We start from the raw sequence: 22,764 nt of genomic DNA, 5'->3' as shown, positions 1-22,764 counted from the left end.
ATCAGTGCACTAAGGAACAGGGGGCCTGGGAGTGCTTTAAAAAATTAAATCCCCTCTGGGGACAACATTTTCCCAAAAGGTCATTTAATCCTGGGAGGAAAAGATTAGAGTTGCCAAGTAAGGGACACAACACCAAACTGTCCGTGGACATGGGCAATCTATACAGTTAGAGATATAAGGAATACTAGCTAAAACCATAAAGACAGGGAAAAAAAGTTCCCTAAATAAATCTTTAAACCTTTTATCAGAGTTTATTTCTCTGCCCTCTTGAACAGAGCTTAGAGATTCTGGTATGTGCCTATGTTCCCCTCAGTGCACAGAGGACACAAGAAAGGAACCAAGACACAAGAAACTGAGTAGATACCCTAAAATATTCTGCTTTGACAACAATACAGTAAAAACAGTCCTTCGGAAATAAATCCAACGCCATGCGAAAGGCAGATTACCTGGGCATGCTGACTATTAGGCGGGAATCGTTCCTTCAAGTGCTTTAACACTTCCGAAGCCGCAGCGAAACAGCCCTAAGCAGAAACACATGATCTGGTGAGCACACCTGGGTAGAAACCGCACCTGCTACCCCACTCACAGGCTGTCACTGTGATTCACCTTTTCGTGATGCTACACCCGGGAAGGTGCGAGCCACAGACTCCCATACATTGAGGTGTCTTGTTTTTAGGTTCTAGCATATTTTATTTGTTCATTAAAATTTTTTTTGAATTACACATGTAATGCATGTTCACTCTAGGAAAAAAACTTCAAAATAAATAAGAAAAATAACCTCCTAGTGTGGGATAGTTTGGTTGTTTCTAATTTCATCCATTTCAAGAATGCAACATTGAATATCTCGGTGCATATAGCTTTACACTGTCCACCTGTCCAGTCATTTCCTCAGGATAAGACCTCTGAAGTAAAACTGGCTGGTCAAATGCTGGCATTCCAAAGCCCTCTGATATAAATTACTAAATTACCCTCCAGAAATGTGCTAAGAACTTTCACACCAGCTCTCTATGCCTTTCTCCCACCACGAACTTAAGGATTGCCTATGTGACAGGTGAAACTAGTATTAATTTGAATTTCTTTGCATTTTATCTGTACTTCTTTGTACTTTCTATTGTATTTGTACTTCTTTGTATTGTATTTGTATTTGTATTATATTGTATTGAATTTCATTGTATTAATTTGAATTTCTTTAATGACTAGATTGAAAATTATTTCATGTATTTGGGTCATTTGTGTTTTTTAAGTGAATACATGTTCATGCCTTTTTTTATACCCTTATGTCATTGGAATGTTTCTTGACTCCAAAAGCTTTTCAATGTGTCCCAGTCCTTTGATTAGGTGAAATGTCTTCCATCTATATGGAAGTTCAATTAGATTGCAAGTGAACTTTTATTTGAAGTGAAGTGGAAATTACAATGAATTGTAATAAAAGGTCAATGATCTTTTTATTCTTACGATTTTTAAATGACCAATCTTGCCAATTATTTTCATGACTGCCATGGTGAGTTGGGCATGTGGATGGAGATGGGTCGTCAAACCTTTTAGGCCAAGGAGAGAGATACACACTGCATCCCCCCATTCCTACTGTGACCTGCGCCTCCTGAGGCCGGGAGAGGAATGATACCAGATGGTCTAGAATTACACAAAAAGAACAAGGGGGCTGGCTGTCTTGGTTCTCCCTCTGGGTTTCAGGAGGAAGGTCAGAAACAGCAATTCAGAACTTAAAACTTCTTTGTAGGTTCGCTCATGCCCCAGTCACTGCCACATCAAAATGCAGAACCCAGTTTATTTGGAGATCAATTTCAGAACACAAACCGAAGCACTCACAAAGGAAATAAAGGAGCAAGTGGAGATACATGATAAAGCTGCCTTCTCCACCACGGGTCACGCTTAATTTTCCAGGGGTCTATCTAACCTGCACAATTAAAAATGTGACAATCAACAGCCTTGTGGTATAGCTACTCGCTGATGCTCTAGCACTAGAAAGGTGTTACCGAGGCAGGTTGAGGAAAGGGGTTAAGGGACTAAATTGAAACAGAGAGGCCACTGCCTATCTCCTAGCAGTGCAATTCTTTTTTTTTCTCTCTTATTTTAAAGATTTTATTTATTTATTTGACAGACAGAGGTCGCAAGTAAGCAGAGCAGCAGGCAGATAGAGGGGGAAGCAGGCTCCCCACAGAGCAGAGAGCCCGATGCGGGGCTCGATCCCAGAACCCCGAGATCATGACCCGAGCGGAAGGCAGAGGCCCAACCCACTGAGCCACCCAGGCGCTCCAGCAGTACAATTCTTAGGGGTTCCCAACATATCCCGGCCACTGGAGCCAGGCAATGATGGCGTCAGCAGCTTCTTCACATAAGCCAGGGATAGAAGGGAGATGAAGACGGAAATACTAATCCAAATCCAAACAGCAGGAAAAATCTCCCAAGAAACATCACAGAACTCTAATAACTGGCCTCAGAGAAAGTTTCAAGGCTTGAGCATTGAGCCACGACCGAGATTTTTGTAAAGCAGTTTTTCAGTCCAGCACGAAATAAAAATATTATTTCTACCCTACATAACTCAAACTGAGCTTGAAAGGAAGTTATCCGGTTTAAGGCTGGGGTCAGTGGGGAGAATTTCACTTTAAAAAACCGTATGGGGAGGGGCGCCTGGGTGGCTCAGTGGGTTAAGCCGCTGCCTTCGGCTCAGGTCATGATCTCAGGGTCCTGGGATCGAGTCCCGAGTCGGGCTCTCTGCTCGGCAGGGAGCCTGCTTCCTCCTCTCTCTCTGCCTGCCTCTCTGCCTACTTGTGATCTCTGTCTGTCAGGTAAATAAATAAAATCTTAAAAAAAAAAAACAAAACCGTATGGGGAAATTTAAATTGGGTGAATTGTATCGCATGTGAATTTTATCTCAATGAAGTTGTTGGGGAGAAAGAAGTCACACAAGGCTCACACCAACTAACTAACTGAAGGTTCACTGACTCATCCATTACCAATGTTCCACTTAAGCACGGTAACAGGAAAGCAGAAGAGGAGATGTCAGAGGTTCCATTAAGAGGGGGAAAAAAACCAAGAAAGTGATGAACGTGCAGATTCCTCAGGGAAAGCAAAGAGCTGGCCGTTTGCCGCTGGCTGCTGCTCTGACGTCAGGAAGCGTGGGCAATGCCTCCCAGGTGCAGGAAGAGGGCAGCTGATGAAGATGCGTGTGGGACCCAATCAGACCCCATCCATCCCCTTTGTCTCCACAGATGCCTAAAGGACTGTCAAATGCTAAAATACATTTAGTGGAAGGAAGTCTTTAGACCGCAGATTAGGGAATACTGACTGCCGGTGCCTGGGTGGCTTGTTCTGTTGAATGTCTGCCTTTGGCTCGGGTCATGGTCTCAGGGTCCTGGGATTGAGTCCCACATCAGGCTCCCTGCTCATCAGAGATCCTGCTTCTCCCTCTCCCTCTGCCTGCCTCTCCCCCTGCTTCTGCTCTCTCTCTCACTTTCTGGCAAATAAATAAATAAAATCTTTAAAAAAAAATGATAAAACCTAACAATAATCTAACAGTAAGGGAGAGCAGAGAGAAGTGGAGAAAAGATATATGATCAGGAAATGCACTTATAGCCAAGGTAGTGTTTAGTGAGACAGAGGGTAAGCTTGGGTAAGAGGCTTCTCTTCCATGAAAGAAGACATTTTAGAGCATTAGAGCAAAGGAGAGAGAAAGCCTAGAGCAGCATGAGAGACCCTTTAATCAATCCCCTAAAAAGAGAACCATGTGAAATGACTTGGGCTATAAGTCAAGGTTACATCCAATTCCCACTGTCTCTTTTTGCAGTCAATCAGACTTGTGCTGTAGACTTAACATTAACTGGTATGGCCTTCCCATCTCCTATAAACATACCTAGCTCAAATCCTGAAATTTCAAAGACTCTTTTATATTCCATGTGCTACATGGAAATAGCTGATATCTTATTTCCTTTGTCAATGCAAAGAGATGCAAAGTTCAACAACTGTGTAGACTCCACACCCCATTCATTTCCACCGAAGGGATCTCACCCTTTCAGCGCCCCCTGCATCCAACCAGGCCTGACCCAGACACATCCAGTGCTTTTCTCAAGGAGCAGAGGGGAGAGGTGAGGGGAGCCTCCATCGCTCCCGGAGCGCGCAGGCCCAGCTACCCACCTACCTGCTCTGCGTGCAACTCTGCAAGATGGCAGAGGGCGACAGCAAATGACTCCGTGTTGTTCTGCTGCACACCCGCATTCACAGACTCCAGGCTGTTCATGCTCAGCAACATCTGGGCTTGCTGCAGGGCCATGGTGCTGGGTGGGGAGACAGACAGGAGCTCCCTTCAGTCAAGAGACCCAGGCGCCCCCCAGCCACACCCCACCACTCTGTTGAGTGGAAAGGGAAGGACAGAAGTCTGTCTGCAGGCTCTGGCTTAGCGGGAGTGGCGGCCTCCCACTGCTGGCTCTCCCGCCCTCAGCACCAGGAAAGCAGAAATGCACCCTGCATGTGTAGCCCCAAAGGAAACATGGGGTGGTTATGGCACAACTGGGAGTTCCAAGCTCCAGACCCCCTGACTGCCTCTAATTCCCCTGTGGTCACAAGTGTGTTAATCAGTTTTCACGGATAAATTCAGACCTGATGCCATCCTGGCACCAGCTGCTTTGGCAATGTACGCAGCGGCCAGTGTCTGCAGCTGTCTCAGAGCGCATCCTGCCAAAAAATGATCTCGAGTATACACAAACAAGACTGGTCAAGTAGGCACTTCCTTTCATTATTGAGTTCCTAGAAATAGACTGTCTAGGTAGAAGGCGGGGTAGGGACAGGCTCCAGGATTAAAAACCTAGTTCAGAAAGGTAGTTCCAAGCTAAAGGAGGCCAAATGGAAAATTAAACTTGAGGCCGGAGATGCTCCAGAAAACATACCTCGGCTAACAGGGAAGCGAAACCCGAGTGACTGTGGCCCTGCCTGCCGGGGACAGGAAGAGAGATTCCGGTCTCAGATCACAGGGGCAGAGCACTTGGAGTCAAAGGACCTGAGTGTGAGTCTTGGCTCTGCCATTTGCTACTGACGTCTGTGATCTTGGGCAGATCAGATGTGTGAAACTTGGTTTTCACACCCTGGAATGGAGCCCACCCACCAGTCACCTCACAGGGCAGCTGGGAGGCGCAGATAAGAATGAGCACAGTAAAGAACTTGACAAAGTATGGGGCGCCTGGGTGGCTCAGTGGGTTAAAGCCTCTGCCTTCAGCTCAGGTCATGGTCCCAGGGTTCTGGGATCCAGTCCCACATCGGGCTCTCTGCTCAGCAGGGAGCCTGCTTCCTCCTCTCTCTCTGCCTGCCTCTCTGCCCACTTGTGATCTCTGCCTGTCGAGTAAATAAATACAATCTTTTTTAAAAAAAAAAGAAAAGAACTTTACAAAGTCTGTGCAAAGTACAAAAATGTTTTAAAACTATAAGAATTTTCTTTAATCCCCTGCACGAACAACTTTCATCAAAGGGGAAAATGACTTATCTGTTTGGCCTTTCAGAGAATCAGTTTGCTAGCTTCTGCTCACCTCTGGAAGGATTCCTGCCCCATGGCCCTGAAAGTTGGCTTGAAGACCCACCTGCGGCCATAGAGTCTCCAGATGGCTGTTTTCTGTGCAATGCTGATATCGATGAGCTCTGACAGGCTGTGTTTCCAGTGTAGGAGGTCAGAGTCCTTTAGGGCATCCATCAGTTTGTTTGCTGTCTTCCCAGCAAAAGCCCTCTGCTGAACTAGGGACTGTATTCCCAGGGAGGCGAGGTACTAAGGGAAGAGACATACCCCATGACTCCTCAAGGTATAAACTACATGAAACAATTGTTCACTTTTTTGAAATCTGGCATATTTCACATTTCAGCACATGCAAACTGACAGCATTATTTAAAAAGAAATTGCTATATCCTGACCCTAACCCATATGAAATGTATTCCTGAAAACCTGGGGCTGGAATAGAGGCAGGCAGTATGCTGAGAAGAACCAGGGCTTTGACATAAAATGGGCCTGGACTTAAACACACTCTCTGCCACTTACATTGTGAGTCAAGGCCGGTTAGCTTCCTAACCAAGCCTCAGCTTCTTCATCTGTAAAATGGGCGGAAACTCTATCATCAAAGAATTACTGTAAGAATTAAAATAAAATAGTATTTGGGGCACCTCTGTGGCTCCGTGTGTTAAGCATCTGTCTTCAGCTCAGGTCATGATCTCAAGAGTTCTGGGATGGAGCCCGTGTGGGGCTCTGCTCGGTGAGGAGCCTGCTTCTCCCTCTCCCTCTGCCCCTCCCCCAGCTCATCCAAGTGAGCCCTCTCAAATAAATAAATAAAGTCTTAAATAAATAAATAAATAAATACAAAACAAAACAGTATGTGTCAAACAGTGTTGGACACATTATGGAGGAGGAGTTGTGGGGCTTTTTGAGATTTTATTTATTTATTTGTCAGAGAGAGAGAGCACAAGCAAAGGAAGCAGTAGGCAGAGGGAGAGCGAGAAGCAGGCTCCCTGCTGAGCAAGGAGCCCCACTTGGGGCTGGATCCCAGGACCCGGGGATGATGACGTGAGCCGAAAGCAGACGTTTAATGGACTGAGCCATCCACTCGCCCCCAGAGTAGAATATTTTTTATTTCCCTTTTTAATTTTTTTTTTATTTATTATAAACGTTTTTTTTCCCCCCAAAGATTTTATTTATTTATTTATTTGACAGACAGAGATCACAAGTAGACAGAGAAGCAGGCAGAGAGAGGAGGAAGCAGGCTCCCTGCTGAGCAGACAGCCCGATGCAGGGCTCGATCCCAGGACCCTGGGATCATGACCTGAGCCAAAGGCAGAGGCTTAACCTACTGAGACACCTAGGCGCCCCTCCCTTTTTAATTTTTTTAAGATTTTATTTATTTGACAGAGGGAAAGAACACAAACAGGGGGAGCAGCAGGCGGTGAGAGAGGGAGGAAGCAGGCTCCTTGCTGAACAGAGAGCCCCACACAGGGCTCGATCCCAGGACCCTGGGATCATGACCTGAGCCGAAGGCAGATGCTTAACCAACTGAGGAACCCAGGTACCGTGCCCCCTAAGCTGAGTCTTTAAAGTTGTGCTTTCACCTTTGAAAACTGTATCAGAAGTTAATGAAAAAGTAAGTATGCTCATAATAGTCATCCTTTAAAAATCTTCCTACTTCAGGGGCGCCTGGCTGGCTCAGCTGGTACATGTGACTCTTGATCCCGGGGTTGTAAAGTTAGAGCCCTACAATGGGTGTAGAGATTACTTAAAAATAAAATCATGGGGCACCTGGGTGAGAGAGAGAGAGTGAGGGAGTGCGCAAGCAGATCACAGTCAAATCAAGATCCCTGCTCAGCGGGAGCCTGTTTTTCCCTCTCCCTCTGCTTGTGTACTCACTCTCATGCTCTCAAACACACAGACAAAATCTTAAAAAAAAAAAAAAAGAGCCCGCTTAGGGGCACCTGGGTGACTCAGTCCGTTAAGTGTCTGATTCTTGGTTTCAGCTCAGGATGTGATCTCAGGGTCATGAGATCTGAGCCCTGTATCAGGATCTACACTCAGCAGGGAGTCTGCTGGAAGATTCTCTCTCCCTCTCTCTCTGCCCCTCCCCCTAGTAAAATAAATAAATAAATCATTAAAAAAAAAGTCAGCTTAAATCCAAAACAAAAATTGTACTTAAAAAGTCTATCATTTATTTTAAGGGGCAACTTACTTTTGTCCTTATAATCAATTCTGTACATGTAAGTTTCCTTTCTCAAAAATGAATCAAATGGACAGTTTACAGATTTAAAAAGCATATAAAACGTGTCAACTGTACCTCAATTTTTTTTTAAGTAGGCACCTCACCCAGCATGGAGCCCAACATGGGGCTTGAATTCACAACCCTGAGAGATCAAGACCTGAGCCGAGATCAAGAGTCAGATGCTAAACCGACTGAGCCACCAGGCACCCCTTCCATTTTTAAAAAGCAAATACAATAGGTTATAACACATAGTACTTTCAGTTTTCTGGATCTTGCTAAAAACTTTATGAGACAGAATGCTTAAGGAATCCCACTGCCTATGATGCAGTTTTTTAGAAGATTTTTTTTTTTTTGCCAATTTTAAATACAGTTTTATTTAAGACATTGCATTTTCCACTTAACAATACAGTGCTTATAAAGTGCAATGTTTATTTCCTTTCCCTGTGCACATATTCCATATTCAAGTATCAAGAATGCCCATTTTTTTTGCTATAGCAGCTCAACATTACAACTGCCATGGAATTTGCTACAAATTTGGGTCCTTTGAATATTGTATGTGGAACAACGCTCAACCTATTTATTCTCGGATTGGTTTAGTCAACCTCTTCAATGGTGGGCCCAGAGGAGGCACCACCAGAGGGAGGAGCTCCACCACCAGGGAAGCCTCCAGGCATTCCTCCTGGCATGCCCCCTGCACTCTGGTACAGCTTGGTGATGATGGGGTTGCAGACTTTCTCCAACTCTTTCTGCTGGTGTTCAAATTCTTCCATCTCTGCAGTCTGGTTCTTACCAAGCCAGTTGATGATTTCATTGCACTTGTCAAGAATCTTCTGTTTGTCTTCATCATTTATCTTGCCCTGAAGTTTTTCATCTTCAACAGTTGCTTTCATGTTGAATGCGTAAGACTCAAGTGAATTCTTGGAAGACACCTTGTCCCGCTGTTTCTCATCTTCAGCTTTGTACTTCTCAGCTTCCTGGACTATGCGCTCAATATCTTCCTTGCTCAAGCAGGCCTTGTCATTAGTGATGGTAATCTTGTTCTCTTTTCCTGTGCTCTTATCCACGGCAGAGACATTGAGGAGACCATAACATCAATATCGAAAGTGACCTCAATCTGAGGGACACCACGAGGAGCAGGAGGTATGCCTGTGAGTTCAAACTTTCCAAGTAGACTGTTGTCCTTGGTCATGGCACGCTCACCTTCATACACCTGAATAAGCACACCAGGTTGGTTGTCGGAGTAGGTAGTGAAGGTCTGTGTCTGTTTGGTAGGAATGGTAGTATTATGCTTGATAAGAATAGTCATGACTCCTCCAGCAGTTTCAATGCCAAGAGAAAGTGGAGTGACATCCAACAGCAGCAAATCTTGAACATTTTCAGATTTGTCTCCAGAAAGGATGGCTGCCTGGACAGCTGCACCATAAGCAACAGCTTCATGAGGGTTGATGCTCTTATTCAGTTCTTTTCCATTGAAGAAATCTTGGAGAAGTTTCTGAATCTTGGGGATACGGGTAGAACCACCCACCAGAACAATATCATGGATCTGAGACTTGTCTAACTTGGCATCCCGAAGAGCTTTCTCTACAGGGTCCAGGGTGCCACGGAACAGGTCAGCATTTAATTCTTCAAACCGGGCACAAGTGATAGAGGTATAGAAGTCGATTCCTTCATACAGAGAATCAATCTCAATACTGGCCTGGGTGCTGGAAGAAAGTGTACGCTTAGCACGTTCACAAGCAGTACAGAGACAACGAACTGCCCTCTTGTTTTCACTGATATCTTTCTTATGTTTGCGCTTGAACTCTGCAATAAAATGGTTGACCATTCGGTTGTCAAAGTCTTCTCCACCTAAGTGGGAGTCTCTAGCTGTGGACTTAACCTCAAAGATCCCATCTTCAATAGTAAGGATTGACACATCAAAAGTGCCACCTCCTAAGTCAAAGATCAGTACATTCCTTTCAGCTCCAACTTTTTTGTCTAAGCCATAAGCAATAGCAGCAGCAGTTGGCTCATTGATGATTTGAAGTACATTGAGAACAGCAATAGTTCCAGCATTTTTGGTAGCCTGACGCTGAGAATCATTGAAGTACGCAGGTACTGTGACAACTGCATTGGTAACGGTCTTCCCAAGATAAGCCTCTGCGATTTCCTTCATTTTCGTCGAAACCATAGAAGACACCTCTTCTGGATAAAAGCTTTTTGTCTCTCCCTTGTATTCTACTTGGACCTTGGGCCTGCCAGCATCATTCACCACCATGAAAGGTCAATGCTTCATATCAGACTGGACAACAGCATCATCAAATCTCTGTCCAATCAGGCGTTTGGCATCAAAAACTGTGTTGGTGGGGTTCATTGCAACTTGGTTCTTCGCAGCATCACCGATCAATCGTTCAATGTCCGTGAAGGCGACATAACTTGGGGTGGTCCAGTTTCCCTGATCATTGGCAATTATTTCCACTTTCCCGTGCTGGAAGACACCCACGCAGGAGTAGGTGGTGCCAAGATCAATGCCAACTGCAGGTCCCTTAGAAGATGGGATAGCAATCCAAAGATCTAGCCCCTGTCTTCTGCTGAGAAGAAGACAGCAATCCAAAGATCTAGCCCCGCGTTCAATGAGCTAGAAGATGTTTTTGAGACAGAATACAGTTCTGACAGCAACAGTAATCTATACTCTGACAGTCATTACTACTACATATGTAACAACTGACCCCTTTCACTGCCCCTCAGTATTTGTCACCAAGGACTATAATGCAGGTCCTTCTCTGTCACTTAAATTAAGAAAAGACAAATGTACCTGTGAGGTTTACTGGTTCCTGGCTTTGTTCACTTTTAAAACCAGATTAGCAAACTGGTTCTATAAAGGGCCAGGTAGTAAATAATTTAGGTTTTGAAGGCCACATTTGGTCTCTGTCACACTTTCTTCTTTGTTGGCTTTTTCCCCCAACTATTTAAAAATGTAAAACCCATTCATAGCTTGAGGGCCATATATAAGCAGGCAGCAAGCCAGATTTGGCCCATGGGCTTTGAAGTCTGCCAATCCCTGGTTTAAAAATAATCTTTTCCTGGGGCGCCCAGGTGGCTCATTCATTAAATGTCTCCCTTGGGCTTAGGTCATGATCCCAGGGTCTTGGGATCAAGCCCCACATCAGGGTCCCTGCTGGGTGGGAAGCTTGATTCTCCCTCTCCCGCTCCCCCTGCTTGTGTTCCCTCTCTCACTGTCTCTTTGTCAAATAAATAGATAAAATCTTTGAGAAAAAAAAAAAAGCCTTTCTTGAAATTTTTCTAAGTAAATATGTGGAAGTCAATGTTGATCAATAAACTAAACAAGGATCTCATAGAATTGGTCAATGGAATAGATGTTAAGATAAAGAAAGCAGGGGTGCCTGGGTGGCTCAGGCCTTCAGCTCAGGTCATGATCCCAGGGTCCTGGGATTGAGCCCCACATCGGGCTCTCTGCTTCACGGGGAGCCTGCTTCCTCTTCTTCCTCTGCCTGCCTCTCTGCCTACTTGTGATCTCTTTGTCAAATAAATGAATTAAAAAAAAAAAAAGATAAAGGGAGCAGTGAGAAACCTATTAGACAGAATTTAGTGGTTTGACTAACAGTTAAGGTCATATGAAACTACCAAGTATGAAACCACACCATTTATTTAAATAATCTCACAGGAAGATGAGCCTTACCGGTAACCCAAAATGTACTGCCTTCTTCACAGAGTGTTCTAGCAGGACATAGCTATCAGATCTCTTCTGCCCCAGCACATAAAGCCAGCTCTGGTAAGAGAAATCATCAAAGTATATTCTAACAATGATAACGGTTAACATTCTATTGAAATATCAGCATGGCTATAAGAACGATTTAACAAGGGACAAGATAAAACCTCAACTACTCTTTCACAAAGTATGAACCTAAATGAAAACCACTGAACACATTAAAACTCAGACTAAGCTAAACCGTCATTGATTTTCACCTCTGACAGCAATAGTGGCAAGTGTTCCGTAAAAAAACCATGAAGCTCCCACATGGCCTTTAATTGAGAAATCGAGATTCTCAGGGAATGTTCAATTAATTCCATGTTCTCCTTGTGCTTGGTGTTCATGCTTTCACAGGACAATGTCTCCTCCAGCTACCAGGTGTCGCATACACCTTTTTGTTAATACCAAAGTTTAAGGTGGTAGCTTTGGATTAAAATTTTAGATAAGAAATGCCTCCCAAAGCAAAACAGAGATCATGGATTAAGAAAGATAATAACGATAGGTTGCCTTTTCTGAATTCTGCTAATTAGTTTCCCTTCACTGCTTAAGGGCCTTCCAACTGCAAAACAACCCAATTCAAATGACGCCATTCAAAGGCCAACTCAATCCACAGGCAGAACTCCCGAGACAGGAGGGGGCGGCTCACCAAGCAATGCTGGAGACACACATGATCGTTGGACTCCTGGGCAATCCTAATGGCCTCCTGCAGGGCGAGCTCTGCCTGCTGACTAGAGAAAGACCAAACGTTAACAACTCATTAACAATCATAAACATGTCCAAGCAATGTAACAGCAAGGCATCTGTACAGTAATTCATCTGAATAGAAGCCTCTGGGTTGGAAGTTGTAACGCAGAGCTTATTCTGCTTATTCTGTCAGAGGCACTTCCCTCCCCCAGCAGCAAGAAACATTCATAGTAGAGACACAGAACAGGTCCTTTCTAAGGTAGATTTCTACTACAAAGGGCAAGAAGGAATGGCTTTTCTTCCCCCCCCCCTTTTTTTTAAAGATTTTATTTATTTATTTGAGAGAGAGAGAGAGCATGAGAGGGGAGAAGTCAGAGGGAGAAGCAGACTCCCCGCTGAGCAGGGAGTCCAATGTGAGACTCCATCCTAGGACTCTGAGATCATGACCTAAGCCGAAGGCAGTTGCCCAACCAACTGAGCCACCCAGGTGCCCAGGAATGGCTTTTTTTTTTTTTTTTTAAAGATTTTATTTATTTATTTGACAGAGAAATAGATCACAAGTAGGCAGAGAGGCAGGCAGAGAGAGGGAAGCAGGCTCCCTGCTGAGCAGAGAGCCCCATGCGGGGCTCAATCCCAGGCCCCTGAGATCGTGACCTGAGCCGAAGGCAGAGGCTTAACCCACTGAGCCACGCAGGTGCCCTGAGGAATGGCTTTTCTTGATCTCTAAGAGTATTTTAATTGTCTACCCCTAGGAGGAGGGGCAAGGATAGGATACAACATTTCACTTTTCACTGCACTCCCTTCCCCATTATGTGAATGTTTTCTTTCTTACTTTGGTAATTTTTCAAAACCAGTTTTAAAAAGTATTTTGAGGATATTCACTTCTGAGATTCTTTTTCTGTTGACATGGCTCCACTCCATCTAAGATGTCTCCCTTAATCTCAGATTCTGTGGAAATTTAGCCAACTATCCTTGGCCCCACTGAGCTCTCACCTCTGAAAACACCCACAGAAATACTATCTGTAACCCACATTGCAGTTCTTAATTAAATACTACTGTGTATCACTTTCTATTTATTTAATCTGTGTTAATTTTATTTCTTGAGATAGCTTATAAGCCCAGAGAGAGTGAGCTCTTAAATTTTGGGTTTCCTAGTGGCAAGTCACAGAAAAGAAGTTCTATAGATGCAGGGCTATGGAAGATCTCAAAATCAAATCAGAAATTCTATGGGTATTACTTATTTTGGAAGAATTTACATAAGGAATTTTCTTTAAAATTAGCATAAGCCTCACACAACCCATTTTAACTGGGGAGAAATGGATTGTTCCTTAATAACCACTGATTTGAATAGAGGTCAGAAACAGGGGCACCTGGGTGGCTCAGTCATTAAGACTCTGTCTTCCCACCTTTGGCTCAAGTCATGATCCCAGGGTCCTGGGATCAAGCCCCACATGGGGCACCCAGCTCAGCGGGAGGCCTGCTTCTCCTTCTCCCACTCCCCCTGCTTGTGTGCCCTCCCTGTCTCTCTGTCAAATAAATAAATAAAATCTTTTTAAAATTAAAAAAAATAAATAAACAGGTCAGATACATCTTTACCTATTTTACATTTCTTTTAAATTCCTTTCATTGTTGAGATGCAATAGGACATAATCTACTTGAGGACATGAAGCATATCATCACCCACAGGCCCTCAATAAATATCAGTTGATTTAACTTTACTCAATATCTGAAGATCAAATAAATAATGTTAAGTTAAAAAAAAAAAAGAGGGGCACCTGGGTGGCTCAGTGGGTTAAGGCCTCTGCCTTCGGCTCAGGTCATGGTCCCAGGGTCCTGAGATCGAGCCCCGTACATCAGGCTCTCAGCTCGGCGGGGAGCCTGCTTCCCTCTCTCTCTCTCTGCCTGTCTCTCTGCCTACTTGCGATCTCTGCCTGTCAAATAAATAAATAAACTCTTAAAAAAAAATATATATATATATAGCTTCAGCTTTAAAAAAAAAAAAAGAAAGAAAGTCTTTTGAGAGAACTGTATAGACAGTATGCTAAAACTAAAAAGGGATTACTAAGGGATTACTTTTCCCAGGGAGGAAGAATAGTTAGATCTACCAAATGGTAGATTCCCAGATAGATTAAGACTGCTTTAAATCTCTATTCAAATATGAAGTTAGTAGAGGCTAGGGAGGGCTGACCTGCTACCTTATCATGGACGGAGTGATCTGTGCATATATTTGGAGGGGTATCTCTTATTAAAACAACAGCACTCCCCAACCCTATTCTCATCTATCACCTTTGTGTATTATGTTTAGTTTTTTTTTTTATCATCTACCTCCCCACCATAAATTCCATGACAACAGAGTGTTTTTCCCTTTTTTTTGCCTCCTGTACCCTCAGCGCCTAACACTCTAACACAATACCCAGTACATAGCAGATGCTCAGTAAACAACTATAATGACTTCCAAGAAATCTTCACAAGCCTAAAAGCTAAGTGACAAAGTTTTACACAGGCCACAGCTCCAGGACTAGAATCAAAGAAGCTAATGTAGTACATTAATTAGCAATTAACTTGATGCAGTTAGTTGTCTCTCCTATTGTAAATATATAAATTCTGTACACCAACAGACTATTTGTATCTAGAAGGCTGAATACAAATTTCCAAACCCTAGCAGAAGCTGTTTTGAACACAGAAATCAGTTAACAGTAAATACTACAAATGATATTGCTGTTTATTATGTGAACATAAAAAAGCAGAAGTTTCCGATTAAGAGGCTGTTATAGCTGGGCAGACAAAAAGAAGTTGATCAAAAGATAACATGGATTCTCATAAAACCATGTACTTTAGAGTAGACTCGAACCTTTCTGAGTCCAACTATCAATCTGATGCTTGAATTCCCTTTCTGACATCTGGTCTAGGCTTGAGCACCTCGACGACCCTTCCTCACAGGTTCCATGTGGGACCAACTTCCTTACCACGGGCAAAGCACAGCCCTTCCCTTGTATTCCCCGCTTTTATTCTCGAGGAATTGCACCCTTGGTCATCTAAGTTTTCTTCACAGGACATTTTATGACATAAACATGCCGAACACGTGCTTGGCTAAATCATGTTCTCTCTAGGTTCACCATTCTCATATCCTTCCCAAACAGTTTTCCATGACAATGTCTTGGAATGCCTACAAGGAGACTGCCCCCCACACCAGCTCCAGCCTATGTCCCTTTGAAAATGTGACGATCAGAAATAGAATTTCTGACCTAAAAAGCAATGCGTAGAAGTCTCAATTCTTGAACTTTGGACATTATTATTTCCATTAACACACCCTACAATCTCTATTCAAAAATGCCTGTAGCAGAGACCACATTTCTCTCAAAGGAGAAAAAGCCGTGGGGGCGGGGGAGAACCCTTTTAATTAATAATAATTAATAATTAAATCAAATCATTATCTAATTTAATTATTAATTATTAAATTTAATTTAATTATTAATTATTATTAATTAAAAACCAACAATTATTATTATTAAAATAACATTAAATTTAATATTAATATTAGTTGTAATATTTAATATTAAAATAATTATTGTTAAATATTATTAAAATAATATTACATTTAATATTGATGTTGATTTTAATATTTAATAATATTAAAATAATATTAATATTATTAAAAATAATAATTATTATTATTTAATTTAATTAATAAATAATTCACTACCTTTTCAACCTTATTCACATTACTTCATTGTTTCCAAAATACCCTCCATGTTTTTATCCACATAACTCTATTTACTAATTAATAACTGGGAAATCTTATTATTTTTATTCATTAAAATCATAAGCATATCTTAGCAATGGGTAAGCCAGCATCACCCCACTGAACTGCCTGAATTCTATCCAAAAGCACAAACATGTGGCTTTTAGCAAGCTGTATAGAGTTTTAGCCAGTAAAAGTATTACTTCCTTTTGGCTTTTTGAAAAACTGAAAATAGCTTTTGTACCTCAATATTACCTCCGAAAAATCCTTTTGGGAATCTCTGGCCTCATGACCTAATTTCCTTTTAACTCAATGGCTGTTCTTAGAAGTAAGGAAGAGGCCGTGCAGAAGACAGTAATGCTCAACAGTGACACTAGGGGGCAGACTGCTTAAGCAGAAGATTTTTGTCACCTTCTGTCCAGGGAAAGTGCTTCCCTCTCTGGAAGTTAACGTTTGAGAATCTCTTGGGTGTCTGCGGGGACTAAAACCTGCGGACTCACTAGTGACCGAATCGGCAGTGCAGGGCGGCCAGGTTCAGTGCGGCGTATCTCAGGCTCCGGCCGTAGCCCTCCTCCCCGTTACTTTTGCTTTCGGCCCCAGTGAGAATCAGGCGATCGAAATAATGAAGGAGGCTGTGTGTGGAGCTGAACACGTCTTGGACCCGGAGGTTGTTTAAGTAGCTGAGATAGTGCTGAAACAAGAAACAATGCACGTATTTTAAACGTTCGGCTTCCTCCCGCGTGAGGCTAATTCAGAGCGTCCCACTGGCTGCAAACACCGGTGTACCCCCAGCCCTCCTAGCAAGACGGCTTAGCCTAACCTTGCCCCACAGGCAGCATAACACAAGTTCAAGATACAGTGGTTTGTTTCCTCCTTAGGGAGCCCCCAAATGAAAAATGGGCACCCCATTAGGACTCGCATCAGAGTTTTATCGTAAATATACGTCCACTATGCCACCGCTTATATTAGGTGATGGGGTTGGGGGACTCACTGAGCTCAGGCATTGAGAAATATTGTGAGCTCAAATTAAAAAGATTTTAATTCCTGAGTTCACATAAAAATTACAAAATTAATTTCTGTAAATGTCCAAGTCATAACACAGTGAGTCTTTAACTAGTATACTAAGTTAATTATCTTACAATTATTTTGACACTATGTTCATTTTGTTTGATTCACTGACTTAAACTCCCTCCAACAGGCAGATCCAAATCAGATATATTTCTGCATGTGAATAAAGACATCAAATCCAGGTACTACTCTACTAAGAAAGTTTGAAAAAAAAAAGAAAGAAAAGAAAGTGTTCAGGGTAAAAAATCCAGTAAGTAATGGAATTATTTGGGGGAGAAAAAAAAAACTAATAAAAGAGAAAGGAAAAGAATTTTTAGCCCCCAAACTTGAAAAAAATAAATCAATCTACTCTATCATCTGTCCATTATTCGGAGCCTCAGAGAGACAAAGCATGAACAAGAACAGTAATAGACTAAAGAAACTCCTAATGGCCCAGAGGTGAGTTTTGGGAGGAAAAGCTTTGTGACCTAGGCTTGTTGACTTGCCAACATTTCCTTCGAAGAAATGAGGCCAACAGGCCAGTCTTCAGGCTCCTCAACCCCTCAATATAGAGTAGCCTCACTGGGGCTTTCCAACTCAAAAGACTCACCGCTTCAGCAAAATCAGGATTAAATTTCAGCAAGTTGTTCAGTTCTTTCTGCAAAGATGCTGGAGTGAGGGCTTTCGTCTCATCATTCTTTAACAAAGAAGCCTGAAATTTAAAAATGACAGCTCAGTGGAAAGACATATATACGAGCCAGCATGCCCTATATCCTTTTTCGTAGCCACTGTCTCCTCTTGACCACACAAAACACTGTCTCCTCTTTCTAAAACTCAAAGCCTTCCAACTACCTCTGCCCAGTCGCATGCTCCTTGCATGCCCTACAAACTCCTGCTCCTTTTTCAGGCCCCAGTTGAGACTTCTGCCACTTGCTTGTATCACTTCCTAGACTAGGTAAGGTCCTATAAGTCCCTACACGTGCCCATAAGCCCCCTGCACTAACCCTTCCTGCAGTACTTTTCAAACTACATGAAAAGTACCAGTATGACCCAACCCAGCCCGTGACCACCCTCACGACTGGTAGTTTATACCTCCATCCAGCACTGCCAGGGGCCTCATAGCACTCAGGTGCCCTACTCCTGGTTAACTGTGTCATGTAGATGGTGCCAGCAATGATTATACAAAATATGTAGAAAACAAATTCTAAATTAAATATTAGTACTTAACCTTGTTACAGACACTTCAACTTTGCCTAGACAAATTTATATTTATAAATAATAATTTCTTTTTTTTTAAAGATTTTATTTATTATAAATAATAATTTCTTAATTCCATTTGAATGTGTTATATTATAGAAGATTCCAGAAACATGGAAAGGCATACAGAGGAAACAAAAATCATCTGTGACACCTTCACCCAGAAATAACACTATTAATATGTCAGTCTCTTATTTCAGTCTTTTTTCTATGTGTGTGGGATATATATGTGATACATACATTTATACACTATACCATATATCCATATATTATTTTAAAGATTTTATTTATTTATTTGACAGACAGAGACCACAAGTAGGCAGAGAAGGCAGGCAGAGAGAGAGAGGGTGAAGCAGGCTCCCCTCTGAGCAGACAGCCTGATGCGGTACCCAATCCCAGGACCCTGGGATCACGACCTGAGCTGAAGGCAGAGGCTTTTACCCACTGAGCCACTCAGGCAACCCTACACCTATACCACATTTTTAACAAAATTAGAACATGGTGTATCACTTTACTTCCTGCTCTTTTCATTAATATTATAAAGTTTGTCTCATCATTGGTCTCTGAAAATATGATTTTTTTTTTTAAAGATTTTATTTGTTTATTTGACAGACAGAGATTACAAGTAGACAGAGAGGCAGGCAGAGAGAGAGAGAGGGAAGCAGGCTCTCCGCTCAGCAGGGAGCCCGATGCGGGACTCGATCCCAGGACCCTGGGACCATGACCTGAGCCGAAGGCAGCGGCTTAACCCACTGAGCCACCCAGGTGCCCCTGAAAATATGATTTTTAAAGCGAAAGTATTAACCCTGTGACCATCATATTTATTGCAAATACTTTTTCCCATTTTATTGTTTGCCTTTTAGTTTTGTTAGAATGTGTTCTGACATGCAGACTTTAATTTTTATGTTGAAAAATCAAATGATCTTCTCCCACATGTTTTCTTCCATTGCTTTTATGTTTAGAAAGTCTTTCCCCACCTAGAGACCACTTAAAAGTTAATATGTCGTTCCTCCCAGTTTAATTACAGCTTTACATATTCACATTTACCCTTTAATCCATCTGTAAAGTACTGAAGTGTGAGGATGAGGTTAAGATCTAGCTATATTTTCACTTCCACACTTAACCAATTGTCTAGATGGGTTTTTCTAATCTGTTTGAAATTCATCTGCAGGGTGATCCTTTCACTTTTCATCTAGACCTAAACATTACACCTTTCTGCAGAAAGAAAAATTACTAACAAAATTAAGGAAAATTAGCAAAGTAGAACAAAAAAAAAATCAAAATCCTATACTTGAAAACAACATGGGAGAAAAATATTCAGCTTCTGTTCCCAAGCAAATGAAAAAGTACAACTCAAAAGCACCAGCAAGAAATGTCTGTGGTAAAATGTACTGATGTCTGCAAACTGAAATGCATCAAAGATGAAATGGTGGCAGGAAAAGCGATGTGCAGGTGTATGATAAGAAGAGAATAGAACAGTAATTGTGGTATCTAGGTGACAGGTATGTGGGTATTCACTGTGCAATGCTTTTCAACTTTTCTTTCTGTTTGAAAATGTCCATAATAAAATGTTAGGGAAAGAGAAGTCAGTCTTCCAAATCAGGTTTTTGGGCTGTGTTAGTCACACACTATTATAAAATGAACATATATTATAACTTTAAGAAAAATAAAATCATGGGGCACTTGACTGGCTCAGTCAGTAGAACATTCGACTCTTGATCTTGGAGTTTTAAGTTCAAGCCTCATGTTGTATGTAGAGATTACTTAAAAAATGATATCGTTTTTAAAAAGACTGAAAAAGAGGGGCGCCTGGGTGGCTCAGTCGGTTAAGCCTCTGCCTTCGGCTCAGGTCATGATCTCATGGTCCTGGGATTGAGTCCTGTATCCGGCTCTCTGCTCAACAGGGGAGCCTGCTTCCCTTTCTCTCTCTGCCTGCCTCTCTGCCTACTCGTGATCTCTCTCTCTCCCCCTGCCAAATGAATAAACAAAATCTTTAAAAAAAAGAGAGAGAGAGAAAATCACACACAAAATCATAAAGAACACATAATCACACTGCATTGTTAGTGAAGAAAAGAGGACAGAGGACAAAGGAATAATGCAGATTCACTAATAAACCTACTAACAAGATAGGCACATGTGATGACATATAATGCCACAGGATGTGTTTTTACTTATTAAAATTTTTATTTACTTATTTATTTGAGAGAGGGAGAGAGCAGGGGGAGAGGTAAGGGGAGAGGGAGAGAGAGAGAGAGATTCTCCTGCAGACTCCCTGCTGAGTGTGGAGCCTGCTGTAGGGCTTGATCCCACAACCCGAAGATCATGACCAAAGCCAAAAATCAAGAGTTGTATGCTTAACCAAGAGTCACCCAGGCATCCCTCCACAGAATATTAAAAGTTATGGGGTGTATTGGTGGCTCAGTTGTTAAGCATCTGCTTTTGGCTCAGGTCATGATCCCAGAGTTGTGGGATCGAGCCCCACATCAGGCGACTTGCTCCGCAGAAAGCTTGCTTCTCCCTCTCCGACTCCCCCTGCCTGTGTTCCCTCTCTCACTGTCTGTCAAATAAGTAAATAAAATCTTTAAAATAAATAAATAAATAAATAAATAATAAAAGTTTATGATAGAAGCACCTGGGTGGCTCAGTTAGTTAAGCATCTGCCTTCAGCTCAGGTCATGATCCCAGGGTCCTGGGATCGAGTCCGTGTCAGGCCCCCTGCTCAGCGGGGAGCCTGCTTCTCCCTCTGCCTGCTCCTCCCCCTGCTTGTGCCCCCCATAAATAAATAAAATCTTTTTTAAAATTAAAAAAAATAAAAGTTTGGGATAAATAACAGAATTAACATACCTGTTGAGAAAGAAAAAATTCTGCTTGTTTTTGGGAGAGAGGCCCACTGCAAGATACCTCCTCTTCTCTGGAAGAAAATAAAACAAAACTATTAAGGAATTACACCACGGGATGGAAGAACCAGGTGATGAGGAGTGCTTGTGTTGTGAGCACTGGGTTTCATAGGAAGTGCTGAATCCACTGTATCGTACACCTGAAACTAGTATGACACTATACAGTAACCAAATGGGAATTAAAATAAAAACTTAAAAGTCAAACAAACAAAAAAGAATTACACAACAGCAAGAATGGTGAGGCTGACGAAGTCAATAACTTCATCAGAAGAGCTCAAAAATCTTTACAATTAATTCTCTCCTCTCAGAAATAGAAAAAATCATCCACAAACAGTGATGGGGATGTGGAATGACCTGCCACAGTTTGCACAATATAATTACGGAGAGTTACAGACCTAAGTTCCACATAGCGGGATCTTTCCACAGTACACATCTCTCATGGTATGCCTGATTTAAAGCCCTTGAGTGGTACCCCCCAGCTTCCAGAATAAAGCCCACGCTACTTAGCAGGGCAGGCGCAAGGCTCCATGAGTGATCCAAGCCACAACGCGATCCTTCGCCTTTTCTTTCTCACGCATACCCCCAGCCTGACTTCATAGATCTCCTATGCGCCAAGATGCCCCCACTGCTTCCTCAGCCTGCAGGGCCCACTGTCCCACCCGCTGTTGGACTGCAGTACCCCACCCATTATTCGAGACTGACTCGAGTGTCATGTCCTCCAAGAATCTCTGCTGACGCCTCCCACCGAGCTCCCACTGTCTCCTAGAGAGGCTGAGCACACGCGGATGCATCGCCACACCTCTTACTTGCAGCTGGACGCCAATACTGAGCACCATGTCTAGGAACAAAACGGGCACTCAGAGTTTGCGGAATGAATGAATGAAGAGTTTCTATCTCCTTGTTACAGATACAAGATGTGGTGTACTCAAGAGCAGGAAAAAAGTGGCTTCTGCTAAGAAATCTCTCCCTAGAAATTTACATTATGCAGAATTAACAGACAAGGATATAGGGATATAAAGCTGGGCTTGAGATATCTACACATGCACAAGAGTGAAGCCTTATTTTGACACCAAAATATGAGTAATAACACCCTTTTGCCCCAAGACTCTGAAGAAATGGACTCCTGTATAGGATGATGGGAAGTATAAAAATCAATTTTTACTCATAAAGAATGCTTTCATTAGATGCACTCTGCATCTAATACAGCAGTTCTCCAACTTTTGTGTAAATGATATGTGAATGGGTATTCTGAAAGAAAATGCTTCTGAGGTTACAAAATTTGGGGAACGTTACACACTCTATCTTGCTTGGAGATTCATGACGCAGGTGAGAGAAATCCAACAGAAAGAAAGTTTATTTACTTTTGTTTAATGTACCACTGAGCAAACTCATTGAACAAAGAATCCTTTCCTCAAAACTTTCGAGAAGCATGAGTGTTCCACGGAAAACACTTCGGGAGGTACTGCTCTAATATTCTCCTGGCTTCATTTCTGATAAATATTACCTAACAATCCCTAAGGCTGTGTATCAGATTCTGCAATCATTACAGCTGCCAAGAGAAAGCCCCAACCCAGGTCTAACAAAGATCAGTGACACAACAGTGACCTGGAGGGAAATGGAAAACGAATTCTCAGGCCAAGTTCTCAAACGGAA

The 22,764-nt window shown here is 42.4% G+C and overlaps 1 protein-coding gene and 1 pseudogene across 3 annotated transcripts in view; both read right to left on the bottom strand.

Moving 5' to 3' along the window:
• The window catches only part of ANAPC5 (anaphase promoting complex subunit 5), a 44,505-nt gene that overhangs the window by 8,942 nt on the left and 12,799 nt on the right, over positions 1-22,764 (bottom strand). For all 3 annotated transcript variants that reach the window (XM_045073603.1, XM_004753209.3, XM_045073604.1), the window contains 8 exons: positions 21,059-21,125; positions 17,568-17,669; positions 16,411-16,601; positions 12,131-12,212; positions 11,413-11,502; positions 5,586-5,767; positions 4,157-4,292; positions 447-521 (listed from right to left, as the gene is read on the bottom strand). In XM_045073603.1, coding sequence (XP_044929538.1) covers positions 447-521; positions 4,157-4,292; positions 5,586-5,767; positions 11,413-11,502; positions 12,131-12,212; positions 16,411-16,601; positions 17,568-17,669; positions 21,059-21,125 — 925 coding nt within the window. The remainder of the gene's footprint in view (positions 1-446; positions 522-4,156; positions 4,293-5,585; positions 5,768-11,412; positions 11,503-12,130; positions 12,213-16,410; positions 16,602-17,567; positions 17,670-21,058; positions 21,126-22,764) is intronic.
• On the bottom strand, positions 8,321-10,101 carry LOC106005845 (annotated as a pseudogene).

The sequence above is a fragment of the Mustela putorius genome, unplaced genomic scaffold, assembly GCF_011764305.1.
Source record: "Mustela putorius furo isolate JIRA1106 unplaced genomic scaffold, ASM1176430v1.1 tig00537248_pilon_pilon_pilon, whole genome shotgun sequence".
Taxonomy (NCBI): Eukaryota; Metazoa; Chordata; class Mammalia; order Carnivora; family Mustelidae; genus Mustela; species Mustela putorius.
Note: the sequence above shows the minus strand (reverse complement) of the source record. Positions and strands in the feature narration are given on the sequence as shown.